The sequence below is a fragment of the Canis lupus genome, chromosome 6, assembly GCF_048164855.1.
Source record: "Canis lupus baileyi chromosome 6, mCanLup2.hap1, whole genome shotgun sequence".
Classification (NCBI taxonomy): Eukaryota; Metazoa; Chordata; class Mammalia; order Carnivora; family Canidae; genus Canis; species Canis lupus.
Window position 1 is genome coordinate 61957742 of NC_132843.1, and position 16947 is coordinate 61974688.

The window sequence follows — 16947 nt, forward strand, 5'->3', positions numbered from 1 at the left end:
ATAATCCTGTAAAAGCAAATAAACCAGAGAGGTAGTTACAAAATATTAACCAGATCCAGATGTGTTTTCAAGCTAATTCTATCAAACTAAGAAGAACCAGATCATTTTATATAGGCTTTTCCAGAGAGCAGAAACAGAGAATAATCACCAACTGATTTTATTAAACTAAGGTAATCCTGATAGTGTAATCTTCCAAAATTAGAAAAACAGTAAATGAGAAGGGGAAAAAATCACAGGCTAACATTATTCATTTAGATGCAAAAATTCTATATTAGGTATTAGCAAATTGAATACAACACTGTATGTAAAAGATAAAATAAAAAAAATTGTATTTATCCCTAGAATGTAAGGCTGAATGTTTAAAGTTCATGACTACAGATAATTGCTCCTACCCTAGCCTTGCTGTCTTTAGCTGCTGGCATCACTGCCTAGGCTGCTTCTTACCTCCAAGCCAAATAGGTGCAGCTACCAAAATTTCTTGCAGCAGCAATAACTACTCACATAGTCTGAGTGAGTCCTCAATCAATGGACCCAGAGGCCAACCCCCCTCAAAATCACTGAGATTAAATCTTACAGGAAACTTAACCTTGAATTGATTACAGGCAACATCCAAAGCTAGAGCTCCCCTTGCCTCTGCGGCCTCCATAGTACCTGCCCACTCCCAACGTGCCATTGCCATAATACTCTACTGCATTGTCTTCTCCAACCCCTTCCTTCCGCTTCTTCTCTAAAAGCAGCAGTCTTGCCTTTATCTTCAACCTTTCCCCCAAATGTTCCTTCCACATCTTCCATAACTGAAACTTGGTTCTTCAAAGAAGGCATACTTTCCCTTTATCACTTTCCAGTGATTATTCTTTCAAAGATCCAAATATCATTTTTAACACTCTCCTTTGCACCAGATCATTATTACTACTTGCCTCTGTAAAAAATTTTACGTACTTTTTAAAAGGCTCATGCTATTTATCTGTATCACTTTTCCTCTATTCCTGTAACTGTCAACCGATCTTCTAATCATTCTCCCTCATTTATCAAAAATTACTCTACTCACACAGCCTTCCTTTTATGCTTCAAATTTTATCATGTTGAATGTTATCATTATTTTAGCAAATCACCCTTCCATAATCTGGACTTTTTCATTGACTTCCTCATTTTTTTTTTAAGATTTTATTTATTTATTCATGAGAGACATAGAGAGAGGCAGAGACATAGGCAGAGGGAGAAGCAGGCTCCATGCAGGGAGCCCGACGTGGACTCAATCCCAGGTCTCCAGGATCAGGCCCTGGGCTGAAGGTGGCGTTAAACCGCTGAGCCACCCAGACTGCCCAACTTCCTCATTTCTTGACCTTCAATAACCTACTTCACCTCAGCCATTCACGTCATTTGTTATCTATGTGTTATTTCTTCCCAAATCACTATGCTAGGCATTCTTACTTATGATCACAATCATGTCTCCTTATTTACTTGTCAACTATTACAAAAATTTGAGGTCTTTGGTTTCTTCTAGATCCCCACTGTATTGGTGTTTTTATGTTACATTTCCAATTCATCAAAGCATTCTGTCTCTCCCTCTCTCTCTCTTGCTCTTTCCTTTACATTTCTAATATATTAAAGAATTCTCAATCTTCCCCTCTCCCTGCCCCACTTCCATTTCCATCTCTTCCCTTCCTTTTATATTCAGCTTAGATTTCATGGTTCATCATTAAAATAATACCCTTAATATTCTCATCAATATCCTAAATTTTCTAGTCCTTCGGTTTCAAGGACTACAAATACTTTGTTAGAAAAGACCTACAAATACTACTTATTCCCTTTTCAAAAAATCTGAGAAGACTGACTACTGGGGGAAAATCACGCAATTTCATTCATTTATTGTTACTAACCTCAAATGAGACTGTACTGGTACACTGTCTGGTAATCCCATTGTTTCTTTGCTTGACTTTATCTCCCATTCTTGGCAACAATTTTTTGAAACCTTCTTTATTTTCTTTCTTTACTCTCAGCAGATGACCTTGCCAACTTCATAGAAATCTGAAGGTATCACAGAAGATCATCTTCAACTTTACACTATCAAACCTGTAAACCCATAGACACTTGCACCAATTTTCTTCACTCTCTGAGGTATTTATATTAGACATTCCTTCTCTCAAGGTCAATAGCCTTGTGTGCTTTAGAGACTATCCTCAGGAATCTTAAACTCGTGCTTTCTTGCTTCTGTACAATTATCCCTCCTGCTTCTACATACTCCTTTTCATTAATATCTTCCCCCTCAATATGTATGTGCCCCACTAACTATGAGGTTTAGCATGTCACTTTCCTGAACCTCACCTCAATCTCTGAATTGTTAAAATGAAAATATTATATAAATTGTAAAACATTATGAGATAGTTTAATGTTACAATTTGTTCCAACCTAAAGATCAAAGGATTAAGTGACTTCCCAAGATGGTACTTCTTAATTACAAGATCTAGGCATATAATTTATAATTAAAATTTAGAAAATGTTTCCCTAAATAGTGCTAACTTGAAAGCATAGATTATTTTTTAAACGTTGTTATTTTTGTTCAGATATAGATATTGTAGTCTAGTGTCTTAGCTTACTGGCATTCAGAATTTTAATCACGGGGCCAAGCAATCTAGTGTATCTACAACTAAATTGGGTTTGACTAAAATAAAACCTAAGAGTTTTTACTCTTGATGATTAAACTATCATCATCCACCATTAAGTTCCTCTTCACAATTCTATTATAAACAAAGATCTCAACAAACTAAACAAATTGAGTGAAAGATCTTTTATTAAAAGATCAAGCCTTTTTCTACAGGGCTCTTCGGGATCAGAATTTCATGAGTTCCACAAAACTCTAGCTTTATTTGATGGTGCTAAGTGTGAAAAATGTTTATATTTTTACAAAGATGAAAAGGAATAATCTTTTTCTCATAATTGAGACAGGTAATAGCTACTTATTCAAATGTCTATCTTCCTATGTGTCATTGGATACAATACATAATAATGTGCACTGAACTTATATCCACCAAATTTGGACCCATTATCAAATCTTTGCTCTGCTTACACACAAGAGTATTGTAAAAACCCATTGAGATAATGTGAAAACACTTTAGAAAAGGCAAAAGCAGAGAAAACTGTCATTTCTAACTCCACTTTTATCACTTGTCCTTAACCAATAAGTCAAAACCCATTAAAGTATAAATTTACCTTTTAATAGGTTATGAAGTGTATGAGAACTCACTGACTACCTTTAGTGACTATCAACATATTTCAAATAAAATTATTAAGGTCATAAATCAGAACAATTTACTAGATATTTATTATACATTGGCTAGTTTATACTTAGACAATATTTTAGGTAAAAGCCAAAAAACAAATATGCATTGTAAAAGAGTTTGATTATTCCCAACTATTTTGGTAATCTAGTTATGAACCTATTGACCTTTGAATACTAAAGGAGTAGGTAAAAGGGAAAGACATTTATTTACCAACAAAAATGTCAAAACAGAAAAGAGGGAAACAGAGGTCCTAAAGGAAAGGCAGATTGTGGTGAGGTAATAGATGAATTGTATTTTTAGAGTAATAATAGTAACTATTTCCTTAGGTAACTTCTTTAATACTCTTCTCTCTCACATATTTAAGATTTGATATATACTAAAAATATATGTGTAATAAGTATCCTGTGATGAATGCCATCAATTCTTTCCCTCTCTGCATGTATGTGCTACTTGTCCATTGAGAAGTGAGCCTCTTTTCCCTGTCCTATAGGATCTAATCTGGGCCTGTTTTCTTTGACCGATAGAATACAGACGAATGACATTCTAGGATTTCTGAGCTCCTAAGGAGTAACAATTTTTTAAGGAGTAACAATTTCCCACTTCCTTCTTTTTTGAACACTTACTCCTGGGGCTCTTCCTTTTTGAATTCAACTACCATACTTTGAGAAACCTAAGCCCTGTGGAGAGGTTATATGGTGAAGTAGTAGATAAATTGCCAACTATGTGGATGAACTATCTTGGATGTCATAGCCTGTGAACAATTGAAGCCACAGTTAACATCATGTAGAATAGAAGAACTGAGCCCAGTCTATTCACAGAATAATAAATAAATGACGAATAAATCATTAATGAAACCATTAATAAAATGGTTAATGCCAGTAAGTTCTGAGATTGTTATAAAGAGAAAACCAAAATAGAAACTGGTACATAGAGTTGTACTGGGCCAAAACCAAAACTTGTACCCTTCACTTTGTAACTGAGCAGGAGATGAAGGCTTTTAGGAACTTCAGGAAACAGAAGTGGCTAAAACAACGAGGAAATTGTTATTGAAAGGCAATCCTTGTTATGAAAGGCACTTTCACCTGCAGTAATGTGAAAGGTAGAACTAATGAACACATAGAAATCACTAAAGGGAAGAAGCAACTGAATAAGCTTCTGCATCTGGACAAGGAGTTTTCCCGGCAGAATTCTGAAAATGCCAAGTGACTTTTAGCTGGCTATGATTAAATACAGAAAAAGAGAGAAACTGTTCAGTTTTGGAACAAACATTGTAAGAAATATACCTTGAACACTTTTTCCAGAAAAAGAAATTCTCAAGGAGGAAATGACCTTTGGGTAATGGTCAACTCCAGAGAACTGCAAGTAAAACCTATAGCCTCAGGGTCAGTTACAATCAAGAGTGTAGCTGTAACAAATTTTAAGTCTTCAGAAATATTTAAGCCAGTACTTCATAAATCTCTCAGATGACAAAAAGACTTCCAAGAATCTTTTAAGTATTTTAAGTATTGCAGTTCATCCACTTAGCAAGGCAACTGGTACCTAAGATTCTTAAGGATGTTGTCCCTTCAGCATCCTGACATTTAGCTCAAAGTTGAGGAAAAGGCCAGTCTCAAACAGATCTGTGGGTGCCTTTTGTTGAATGGAGTGGATTTTAATTTGATTCATAGAAACTATGCAATATTTTTAAAGGAATTACATAAGTTTGGTCTAAAAGGAAGAGACAATTCAAAATTTAAAAAAAAAAAAAAGCCTTCTAGGCCTTCAACCTTTGAAAATCAGGAAGCAAGTTGAGAAAGCTTTTCAACTTCAAACAAGCCATTCTCATGGAAAAGGACAACTCAGAGTCAAAAATCTCATTAAGAAGGGCCAATGGATGAGAATTAGGCCCTAAACAAGCACTCCCTGCTCCTGGAATCATGATGAATGAGACATGTGCCCAGCTAGGGTTCAGAATTGCTATGGACCATTTCCTGCTTTGCACCTCCCATTTTCCCTTTTCGAACAAGAAATCTATTGCTTGTCTTGCTACTGTATACTGGATGAGAATGGGGAAGTAAAGTTCTTTCTTTAGTTCATGCATCTTCATATTGAGAATAACTATAGTAAAGGTGGCTTATATGTATCTGAAACGGATTTAAATGATGAGATTATGGGCCTTGAACCTGAGGACATATTTAGATGAAGCTTAAAGGGGTCTTGTGAGGTGGTAAATGCATTTTCCACATGTCAGGGACATGAATTGCTATTTGCAGAGGGTATAATGATCATCTCCAAAGATAGTTACCACCAAGCCCTTTCCTTCTCATATATGCATATCCATTGGGAAGTATAGGTTTTTCCCTTCATCTTTAATCTAGGCTGGCCCTATAGATTACTTTGAATACAATGTAGTGGTGTACTGAGATTTCTAAGCCAGGGCCTCAGGAGGACTCATGGCTCCTACTTCTCTGTTCTTGGAATGCTCCCACTTGGGAGGTTACTTCTTGAATCATGACAGGAAGAAACCCAGTCATTCATGACAGAAGAACCCCAAGCCATTTGGAGAGGCCACATAGAGAACTGAGATGTGGCAGCTGGGTTTCCAGCTGACAATCAGTATCAACTGCCAACCACATGAATGAGCTATTTTGGATATTTCAAACCCAATCAAGCTTCTAGAAAATTGTAGCTCTAGTCAACACCATATAGAGAGCAACCCAACTGATTCCTGTCAATTCAGAATTGTGGGGGGAAAATTAAATCGTTGTTTTAAGTCAATTAAGTTTGGGGTTGTTAGTAGTTGGCAGCCAAAATAATACATATGTCAATACATTAAGTAAATAAGATGAAGATCAAGTAACTCACTTCAACTCAAGAACAAAACAGCTTATGTTTCATTTATTTATTTGTTCCTTCTTGCCTTCCTGCTTTGCCATCAGTCCTACCAGAAATCTTAGTAATTTTGGCATCAGTCCTTCATATTAAAAATTTTATCTAAATGTATTCCTATGTAACAAAATTTGCTTGTTTTTAAACTTCAAAAAAGCTGTCATACTACATGTGGGCTTCTGAGACTTGCTTTTTGGGTCTTTCTTCCTATTAAAAGGACAAAACTCACAATTTAGTTTTCATTCTCTTGTCAATATTCATTGAGTGGTTACAAAGAGGGCTGCCTTGAACATTCTCATAGATGTACTCTTGTACACCTATGGAAACATTTCTCTAAGGTATATTTGTAGAAAAAGAATGGTCAGGTATTAGAGTATTAGAGAATGTAAGTAGTTAACTTCACAAGATAACGCCTGTGTATTGGTTTATAATCCCACCTGTAAATGTCTTCTTGATGTATTAATCTTCATTAATATTGTCTTATCTCTTAATTTTTCAATCTATTGGATGTAATTCACCACGGTCTTAGTTGATCATATATGAGACTAAACATCTTTCATGTGCTCAGTCACATCCTCTTAAAAGGTCTGGTTTGTCTTTTTGCTCATTATTTCTACAGTACAATGATGAATAGAAGTGATGATAAAATAAGTATTCTCATTGAGTTCCTAATTTTTAATGTGCATCTAGAACTTAGTCATGCTGCATTATCCTTTTTAAAATAATGTTGAATTTAGCTTATCAATAGTGCTTTTGGTTTTCACATCTGTTCATGTATGTGATGAGTCTGTAAACTTTCTCTTCTACTGAATGTGTCTGATTCTATTATCAGTAGAAGTTATACTGGCTTCAGTAGAGCTAAAGAGAATTCCCTCATTACCTAGCCTTTGGGAGTTTGTATGAAATGTTGAGATAGTATGGTCCTTGAAAGAGAAACATCTGTAGATGTGGGCTAGATGTTCTGCCAAAAATTATTTACTATTCAACACTATTGAATAAGTCCATGTAGCTTGTCCATTTCTTCTTTGGACAATTTAAGGAAATGCCATTTTTCTAGATCTTGATCCATTTTACATTTCAAATATATTAAAATGCTCATCTGTATCTCTATGGGTGAGGACTCCTTTTCAATCTTATACTGTTTTCTTCTTGTTCAATTATGCCAATTTTACTGTTATCATGAAAACAGCTTTGACATTGTGATACTGTTTTCTAATTCACTGATTTCTTCGTTTGCCCATATCTCCATGCTTTAACATTAGGTTTATTCTGTTGGTCTTAAGTTACATACTTAGGCTTTTTCTTTAAGCATTTAGATTCATTCAGTGCTGTTTCTGCTACATCACCCAATTTTTCTAAATGCAGTATTTATAATTAGGTTCTATGTATTTATGTTTTCTTCTTTCATCTAGGTTTTTAAAAACTTGTAAATGTATGACTTTTAAAATTTTAACCTTTATTACTAACCTCTTATTTCGGATCATCCTTTGAATACTGATTTTTAAAACTTTATTGTGACTTATTTCATGCCTAGTACATGGTCAATTTTTGCTAAAATAAAATGCTTAAGAATATTCTCTATTTGCTGATTATTTTAAATTTGTCCATTGAATCCCAGAAAAGATCAAATGCTACTCACATATGCAAGTGCTTTGAAAATGGTAAAGCAGTATAAAATATAGCAAGTTAGGTATGAAAGTAATATATACATGCAATAGCAGAAACCCAATTTAACTGCATGCCACAACTGATGTAATGATTCTTGTCTAATTTGCATTTTCAGAAAAGACTGTTCATATGTTACAACAGCAGCTAAGTTTACAACAATTTTTCTTTGTTCTTGGCAAACAAAAAAAGGTTAAGAATTTGCAGACAAGTCTTGGCAAAAGGATATTCTGAGGCAGCTTTGCCAATCCCTGAGAATATTGTTGACTGCATTGCCTAAATCTGTTTTTTTCATTCATTCTTTGGCTTGGTTTATCAGCAATTGGGATCTGTTGAAATCTCCCACAATATTGTTCAATTTGTTGGGTTAGCCTTATTAATTTTGAGGCCATTTTATAAAGTATGTGCAAATTTAAAATTGATATATATTTCTAGTGAATTGTTCCTTTTATCATTTAATGGCCACCTCCTCTTTAATAATACTATCATAAAATCCAATTTTAATTTAGTATCACTAAAACTACACAAATTTTGTCTGTTTTCATCTTTTAAAAAATCCAGCCTATAGCTAGGTTTTAAAGACCTAATCAATCTGTTGTTGAACTGAGTTTAGTCTCTTCATGTTTAATTAATACTACCTGACTTGTTACTATTATACTAATTTTATTCCTCCTCCACCCCTTACTTCTTTTGTACTGTTATTGTCTTCCTATTCCACTATTTTCAAGTTTTCCTTTACAACAATTCATTCTGTATCTATTATTTTAGCAGTTACACTTGATATTTTACTAAAAATTTAAAGTTAAACAGTATCTTAACCTACCTTCTGGACAATGAAAGCATCTCAGAACATTAATTCTAATCACCCTCCTCCCATCTTAAAAGCTATTATCCAGTTTTTCAATTATACCTTAAAGTCCACATTCATGTTGCATAAAAATGTTTATTTAATTTTACACTGTTTACAATTTTACTTCTTATAAACACTTAATTACAACCTTTTTATATTAACAATACCTTTGATTTGTATCATTGTATTTGTTCACTAGTTCTTCAATTTCAGATCATCTTTGTGGAAACATTTTCCCTCTTGAAGATCATTCTTTTGTAGTTTCTTTATTGAAATTCTGTTGATAGTAAAAGTCTGTTTTTCATCTGAACATTTCAGTTTTGCTTGGTACAAATTCTAAGTTGATATAGTTTTTCTCAGAACTTTGAAGGCATTATTATTCCACCATCTTTGGGTACATTGTTGCTCTTGAGAAGCCTACTGAGTATGTGACTGTCTTGCCTTCATTGATGCTATTTTGATTCCTTTGAATGCTTTTAAAATCTTGTGCTTCGTATCTCGTAGTTACACTACTTTGGATTTAGGCATGGTTTTGATCCATTTATGTTTGGGATATACTGTGCTTCCTAAAATTATTGAATTCATGCTTTTCAAGTAAGGAAAATAGTTATCTTCAAATATGCCAGCCACTCTTCCATCCTCTTTTTCTCTCATAATACTTCTGGTTTTTATAATTCTTCCCTCCATATCTCTAAAGTTCTCTTTAATATTTGCATTTTCTAGCTCCTTGTTTCTCCTTGCTGCACACAAGGTAATTTCTTTAGATCTCACTTCCAGTTTATTTATTGTCTCTTGAGTCTAATACAACATTCAACATGTCTGAGGGTTCTTTTTTTTTAATTTCAAGTAACATTTTTTCATTTTTGTAGTTCTTTCTTTTTTAGATCTGCCTGTGGTTCCATTTTTCATAGATGTCAGTGATGAGACCTTAGAGAAGTGAATTATTTCTATAGGCTCTTTCTCACACTAGTTTTTAATTTGCACCTGGTAATATCTAATCATAATATTGCTTTATCTATGGAAGTCCTGAGCCTTAACTTGCTTTTGCTATGAGCTACAGGGTACTACAAACTAAATGCCCACTTCAACTGTCCTGGCTGGAACAGCATCTCAGATTCAGATTCATTTCCTTGTTTCTAATCCAAGGCAAATTGCATATGGTTATGTTGCAATTGGTATTTGCCATCTGAGCAACCACTGCCCACTTGCATGTTTAATATAGTATTCACAATTCCCAACCAAAATGTGTTCATTTTTGTGAGTAAAAATAGAGGTATGATTCTCAGAAACTTCCCCTACTTTCTTTCAGCCGATTAATGCATTCAAAAATAGATTTTGTTCAGGATTTAGTTGTTTTTCAGTACTTAGCCTAACGTAGTGCCAGAAGTAAAAGTCTTATAAAATATACTAAAACGGGTATAATATACTAACCTGAGAAAGCATGTGATTTATGGCAAGCCTTAATAATTCAAACCTCTCTGGAAAGGTTTCCTATCCCTTGACCAGAACTCGATCACTATTTTGAAACTGAGTATACATTAGAAAGGTCCTAGGATATGAACTTATCCAATAGATTGTTGTCCCACTTTGTAGAAATTTCTCGCATTATTCTAAGATACTCAGTTAAATTTATAATATATGATCCAAATCAACAGGACTAAAATCTATAAAAATAAAGTATCATTTTAAACATTTTAAAAAATAGGTAATAAGGATTTGTTACAGCAACTTCCATCTATATGCACAACTTTATTTTTGGAAGCCTGAGCCATCTATAATATAAGCAGGGCTAAACAAGGCAGCTGGTGATTTCATTTTAGTCAGAAACCTAATAGGCATTATGACAGCAGAGGTGGCTGCTCTGGTCTTAAATGCAGATGGACTGTTTGCATCTTCATTATTCATAATGATTGCTTTGTGTTCTCTGGAAGATCAGGAAGCTCTCTCTGCGTCCCACCCTAATCACTGAAGTAATGAAAGGAGATTCCCGCAGCAAAGACTGCGACCACAACTGCTGCAATCACACCTACAGGTAAAGCAAACAAAAAGCAAATGGTCATGGGATAAGCAAAACAAAGGCTTAACTGATCCTAGGCTCTGAAATGTAGGTAACCCACGAGCTTAGACAACAAGATGCACCTGCACAAACACATGCTCACACACACGTATATATGTATTAAAAGCCAGCCAGTTGGGCAGCCCTGGTGGTGCAGCCGTTTGGCACTGCCTGCAGCCCCGGGCGTGATCCTGGAGACCTGGGATAGAGTCCTGCCTTGGGCTCCCTGCATGGAGCCTGCTTCTCCCTCTGCCTGTGTCTCTGCCTCTCTCTCTCTCTGTCTCTGTGTGTGTCTCTATGAGTGGATAAATAAAATCTTAGAAAAAAATAAAATAAAATAAAAGCCAGCTAGGCTTAGGAGGAAAACATAGCAATAAGCTGGATAGATGGCAAAGGCTTGACTGATAATCATGTACTTCATCACTTAGCAAAACCTGCAAAAAAAAAAAAAAGTATCTCTCATACACTTGTGCACACACATCTGACAGAAAAACTCACACATCTTTAAAAAGTTTCTATAAATATGCACACTGGCATTCCAGCTGTCCCAAGGTAGCCAGTTTCAACCAAAAGACAGTCCAATGGGCAGCGGGTCTCAAACATGACAAGTCGTTTGTGTAAATATTAAAACTAAAAAACTCAGATTCCACCATTATAAAATCTAAAAATTAGTTACGTTTGTCTTGGTAACTTTTAGTTTTGTTTATTTTTTCCTAATAACTAGAAGTTAACCAAAACAAAACTGACCAGAGTAGTCTAGACAGACACACACATACACATGCACTTCGATACAAAGAATTTAGGCAATTATATAATGAGTAAGTTCCAAGAAAAACAACTAAATCTTCTGGCTTCTAACTCTCAGTTAAAAGTCTTAATGCTTATAAAGTATTTCTCAAATTGGCACTCCACTTAACAATAGTCTACATGTTCTTTTATCAATAAGTCTGAACAGTGTTAAAGTAATTGCCACACTTCTTTGGAGTCTTTAAAATTCTAAAGTTCATTACAAATTTTCAGACCTGAATTTGACATTTTTCATAGACTATGTATCAGAATTTTCTACAATAGCTGTTTTGCAAAGAACACCAGTCTGGAAAGCATTGGCCCAACTATACTAATTAATTCCCAAAATGCAACAGGTTTTTCTTCTAAAAACACCAAAAAAGGGGTGCTTGGGTGGCTCAGTTTGTTAAGCACCTGACTTTTGATTTCAGCTCAGGTCATGATCTCAGAGTAGTAAGATGGACCCCTATGTTGGGTCTGCCCTGGTATGAAACGTGTTTAAGATTCTCTCTCTCAGGCACCTGAGTGGTTCAGTCAGTTTCAGGGTCTGCCTTCAGCTCAGATCATGATCCCAGAGTCTTGGGATTGAGCCTTGCATTATGAAGCCTCCTTAGCAGGGAGCCTACTTCTTCCTCTACCTCTCCCTCTGCCTCCCAATTGCATGCTCTCTCTCTCTCAGTCTCAAAAATAAATAAATGATTCTCTCTCTCTCTCTGCCCCTCCCACCCACTCTAAAAACAAACAAAAACACCAGAAAAATTAATAGGAAGTGACATGTTTGAAGGCAATTAGGATAATGCATTATTTATAAATATTTCCATCTCTTTCATCTCCAGGGTCTAGTACTTTCCATAATACTCAATAAATACCAGCTTAATCTAGCACCTCTAAGAAAGCAAAATGTAATGGAAATAATTTTAAAATAATGAGAAAACCAAAGTCCAACATAACATCTTTTCAATGTTATAAAGGAAATTAAATACCTATATTTTGCTGAATTTTCATTATTACTGCAGTTTTAATTGGTTGTTTTGGTTGTTCATCATCTGTGTTGTCCAATGAAGCTTCAGTATTCATAGAGTAACTCACACAAGCTGCAAGAGGATAATAATAATAAATCCTAAATAAATGGGAATTATTAAATTATTTAAAATAAGTTTTAAAGAAGAACATTATAAAGAACATATACAATGAGCTCCAATTTCCTCCAACTTGCCTTTTTTACAACACAATTTGCTCGTCAAATGCAGGTGAATTAAATTTCATGGAATATATGTCAAACTGACAATTTTAAAAATACTATAGTTTTATAATTGACTGAAACCAGAAACCAGAGAGTTAGTTCTAAATGACTCTCACAAATTATGGGAATATAAATATAGTAAAAAAATATAGTAAACAAATATAGTAAATAAATAATAATATGGTAGGGAAGTATAGATAATATAGACAATTTAGATAACAACAAAGATAGTAAACAAGTAATTTGTATAGTAAACAAGTAATCTGTTTCTTATATTGTAGTAAAAATAAACTGATGCCAAAAATCAAGGAGCAGAGTAATTTTCACTCTTAGTTGGGATTAATTTCTATCATTCTTATTGGTGGCTTAACAATAATTTCAAATAATTAGTTATTAATATTAAAAGCAGGGATTAGCAACTGCAGTCCCATGAGGCAAACCTTATGTGCCCCACAAAACGTAAAATATTTACTATTTGGCCCAATACAGAAAAAGTTTGCTGACTGGATCTAACCTGAAATTTGAAATATAGTAGTCCTCCCTTATCTGAAGTTTCAGATACCTGCAGTCAACTGCAGTCCAGTAGCAGATGATCCTATTTCTGACATAGAGTCAGCAGGTCAACAGTATCCTAATGCTATGTGTCACCATGCCTATATCATTCATCTCACTTCATTTCATTATGAGACATTTTATCATCTTACATCATCACAAGAGGGGTGAGTACAAATATTATATTTTGAGAAAGAGCACATTCACATAACTTTTTTTACAGTATACTGTTATAACATTATTATTTTTAATCTCTCACTGTGCCTAATTTATAAATTAAACTTTATCACAGGTTTGTATATTTAGGAAAAAGCATGGTACATAGAGGGTTCATAGTATATAGAAAGGTACTATGTGCAGCTTCAAGCATTCATTGGGGTTCTTGCAACTTATCCTCTGCAAATAAGGGGGTCTACTGTATACAAGCAAAATATGATCATTAATTTAACCTTAAAACACCTCAGTGTTAAACAAGGCAACTACCTTATCTCATTTTACAGATGGAAAATAAAACCTGAAAAGTTAAGTGCATATTTGAGAGTCATGAGCAGCAGACTGAGGATTCAAATACTAAGGTTCTATTTCATTACGCTGGCAATAATTTATATAGATTAGCTTAGCTGAATTTATTTAACACTGATTAAAACTGTCTGAACTAAAAACATCCTTAGATATCATAGTCAGTGGTTTTCATTTTTTTCCCTAGTGCTAAAGACTCTGATAGAAAATCCCAGCATATAAAATAGATAAAAATAGAATTATGCTGACTAAAGCAAGAATGGACAGCTCCTGGAGCCAGACCCCCCTCTTTCCCTCAGAGGTGGTAATCAAATGCTGTTCTATATGATTCCAGGGAACTGTCTAAAGTATCTACACTTCATATTGATCTTTTTATTTGCAAAGAGTAGAGAACCACAGAATGAGAGACAATGAATACTACCATTTAAATTCAAAATTAAAGAGCTTATTGCTTAGATTTAAAATGTTCTTGTAGACATCTTTACATTTCAATATAACGGCACAGGCTCACAAGTATGATATATAAACTTACTGAACCAGGTATCTGTGGTACCAAAACAGATAAAAGAAAAAAAACTGCCTAATTTTCATCAATTTCCCATGAAGAAAAGTTTACTGTCATTTTGAGAAATCATCTTTAGCCTGGGTGGTTCAATTGGTTTAAGTATCTGCCTTTGGCTCAGGTAACAATCCCAGGAGCCAGGGATAGAGCCAGCATTAGACTCTTGCCCAGCAGGGAGCCTGCTTCTCCCTTCCTCTGCCTGCTGCTCCCCCTGTTTGTGTTCTCTCTCTGTCAAATAATAAATAAAAATTTTTTTTAAAAGAAATCACCTTAGATGATTTCTAATCACCTCATTAGAATCAAAAGTATCACCAATCCTTTTTTTCCTCTTTAAGCATATAACCAAAGAACTCTAAAAACAAACAAAACTCTTTTTTTTTTCTCCCATATCATATTGGTTACAAAGGCTAAAAATTCTTATTATGAACTATCTCTAGAAACATTCTGTCTTCTGTATTTCCACAGTTTCTAGATTTCTCAAGGATTAGAACTTAGTTCTAGATTACATTCACCTACTAGCTTCATATTTCCCTTAACTTCATCTATAGATCAAAAAGTTGAATGAATAGTACAGTTTATTCATGTTAACACACACACAATTTTGGTTTTTCTATTAGTAAATATCAGTCCAAAAAACTTTTTTGGGGGAGCCACTAAAATCCATATATAAGATAACAGATACAAATAAAAATAATGGATGAACCATGAATTACACTTATTTGCTAAAGGATTTTTCTTGAGTACTTGTATTTAAAGAGCACAAAAATGGTTTTGTCATGACATAGTACTTATACATTTAATATTGTTATATGCAAAAGTCATGCTCTAGTATATCAATTCTGCACAATTTACTTCTATTAAAAAAGACATTTCACTTTAATCTATCATACAAACTCATATTGGTTTGATACAACTCTGAGATAATTTTACTGAGGCAGAGCATTTTTCAAGGATAAATATGATCTTGTCATAACAATTTACTTGTGTTTATTTTTGATGGGAGCTTCCAGGATTTTAACTCAAATCTCATACACAATGTCATTTTACTACTCTCTGAAATTTAAATGCAAATAACATGATTCGATAGGAAATTAGATCTTAACCGTTCCTTAAAAACGAGGTAATTTTAACTTCAGACAAGCCTCAAATTAATCATGTAAGAACCTTTTGAGCAACTATCAACAAAAGAGAAAACAAGGGCAATAATGAATGCATGTGAAGTTGTAAATGTGTTCAATTTCATTCCAAGCTGTTGGCAGTTAGGCAAGACTATTTAAATGCTTAAAATAAAATGTTACGACTTGAACTCCTTAGTTATCTTCTTGCCCATCCCTGAATACTAAAGTAATGAGGTTTAACTATACTCAATAATTTAGTCATAAAAATACATGTTCATTATTGCTTCTCTCCCCTTTATATTATCAATGTTTAACCAAACAACAAAAAGTAATTAGCTCTGATATCAAGACAGAATTGGAAGAGTTTCACCAGATTTTAAAGGTGTCTCCAATTTTTAGCTGATACTGTAGATAGAATGTATCTGAATTATTAACTTAATATCTAGTAGAAGATGACTAATGCATTTAAGAAATTTTAAAGCCATAGTTATCCTTCACCTTAAGTGAGTCATTCTGACAAACAAATTGTTCTTCATCCCTTAAGTCATTTAAAAGTATGTTATTTTAAGGCACTCACCTGGCAAAATATGTATTTCAAACATAGCAACTACTTGGCAAGTATTTTATAGAATAGAAATAATTAAATAATAATCAGCAAATAATAACATCAAATACTTAGAAAATAAATCCAGATTCTTATAAAAAGTTTAACACCCCTAAATGTACACTTACTGATTTCAATTTTTGAACTTGAACATTTGAACTTCACTTTTTTTGGTTTATTGTATATGAAAACCCTAATTTCAAATATATAGGAAAATCTATACACACTATAAAATATTACTTTCATACTTTAATGTTAATATTTTTTCATTATACTCTAGAAATTATTTAAAAGTCTTATAATAGTGGTTAAAATCACCCTACATTTATGTATCTCTTTTTGTTTAGAAAGTATTTTCCCTAATATTCTGACTAAATTCTCTGATCAACCCCAAGAGAATCTGGGATTCAGAGGGGACTTATTTAAAATTACATGGAAGTAAGTGACACACCTGGACTCAGTTAAAATACTATCTCCATAAAATTATGCATCTAATATTTTTGAGTAAATTAATGAATGAATGAGTAAAGGAGTGAATATAATTCTAAATCAATAGGATCTTTATGAAAAAAACAGTCAATTTTTCTATTAACATAAACATTTTGTTTATGTTTTTACTCTATCCTATAATTTGGGAATATGTTATTTTGCCATTGAAAATAGGCTAATTACCAAATCATTCCTTCTAATTCAACAAATGCTTGAAAAAGCAAAACTAATAAAATTCTAGACAAGTCATATTCTTGGTCACAATACATCTGATGCCAGTGTCCAATTCCTAAAAATCCTAGAGTTTTTTTTACTGCATTCATCCTTCAAAATGAACTCAAATGTCACCTGCTC

General features: G+C 33.7%; 1 protein-coding gene across 6 annotated transcripts in view; it reads right to left on the minus strand.

Moving 5' to 3' along the window:
* Window positions 1-10393: 10393 nt before the first annotated feature.
* The window catches only part of ODR4 (odr-4 GPCR localization factor homolog), a 39661-nt gene continuing 33107 nt past the window's right edge, over window positions 10394-16947 (minus strand). For all 6 annotated transcript variants that reach the window (XM_072830870.1, XM_072830865.1, XM_072830867.1 and 3 more), the window contains 2 exons: window positions 12490-12600; window positions 10394-10690 (listed from right to left, as the gene is read on the minus strand). In XM_072830870.1, the coding sequence (XP_072686971.1) occupies window positions 10623-10690; window positions 12490-12600 (179 nt within the window). In that variant the 3' untranslated portion in view covers window positions 10394-10622. The remainder of the gene's footprint in view (window positions 10691-12489; window positions 12601-16947) is intronic.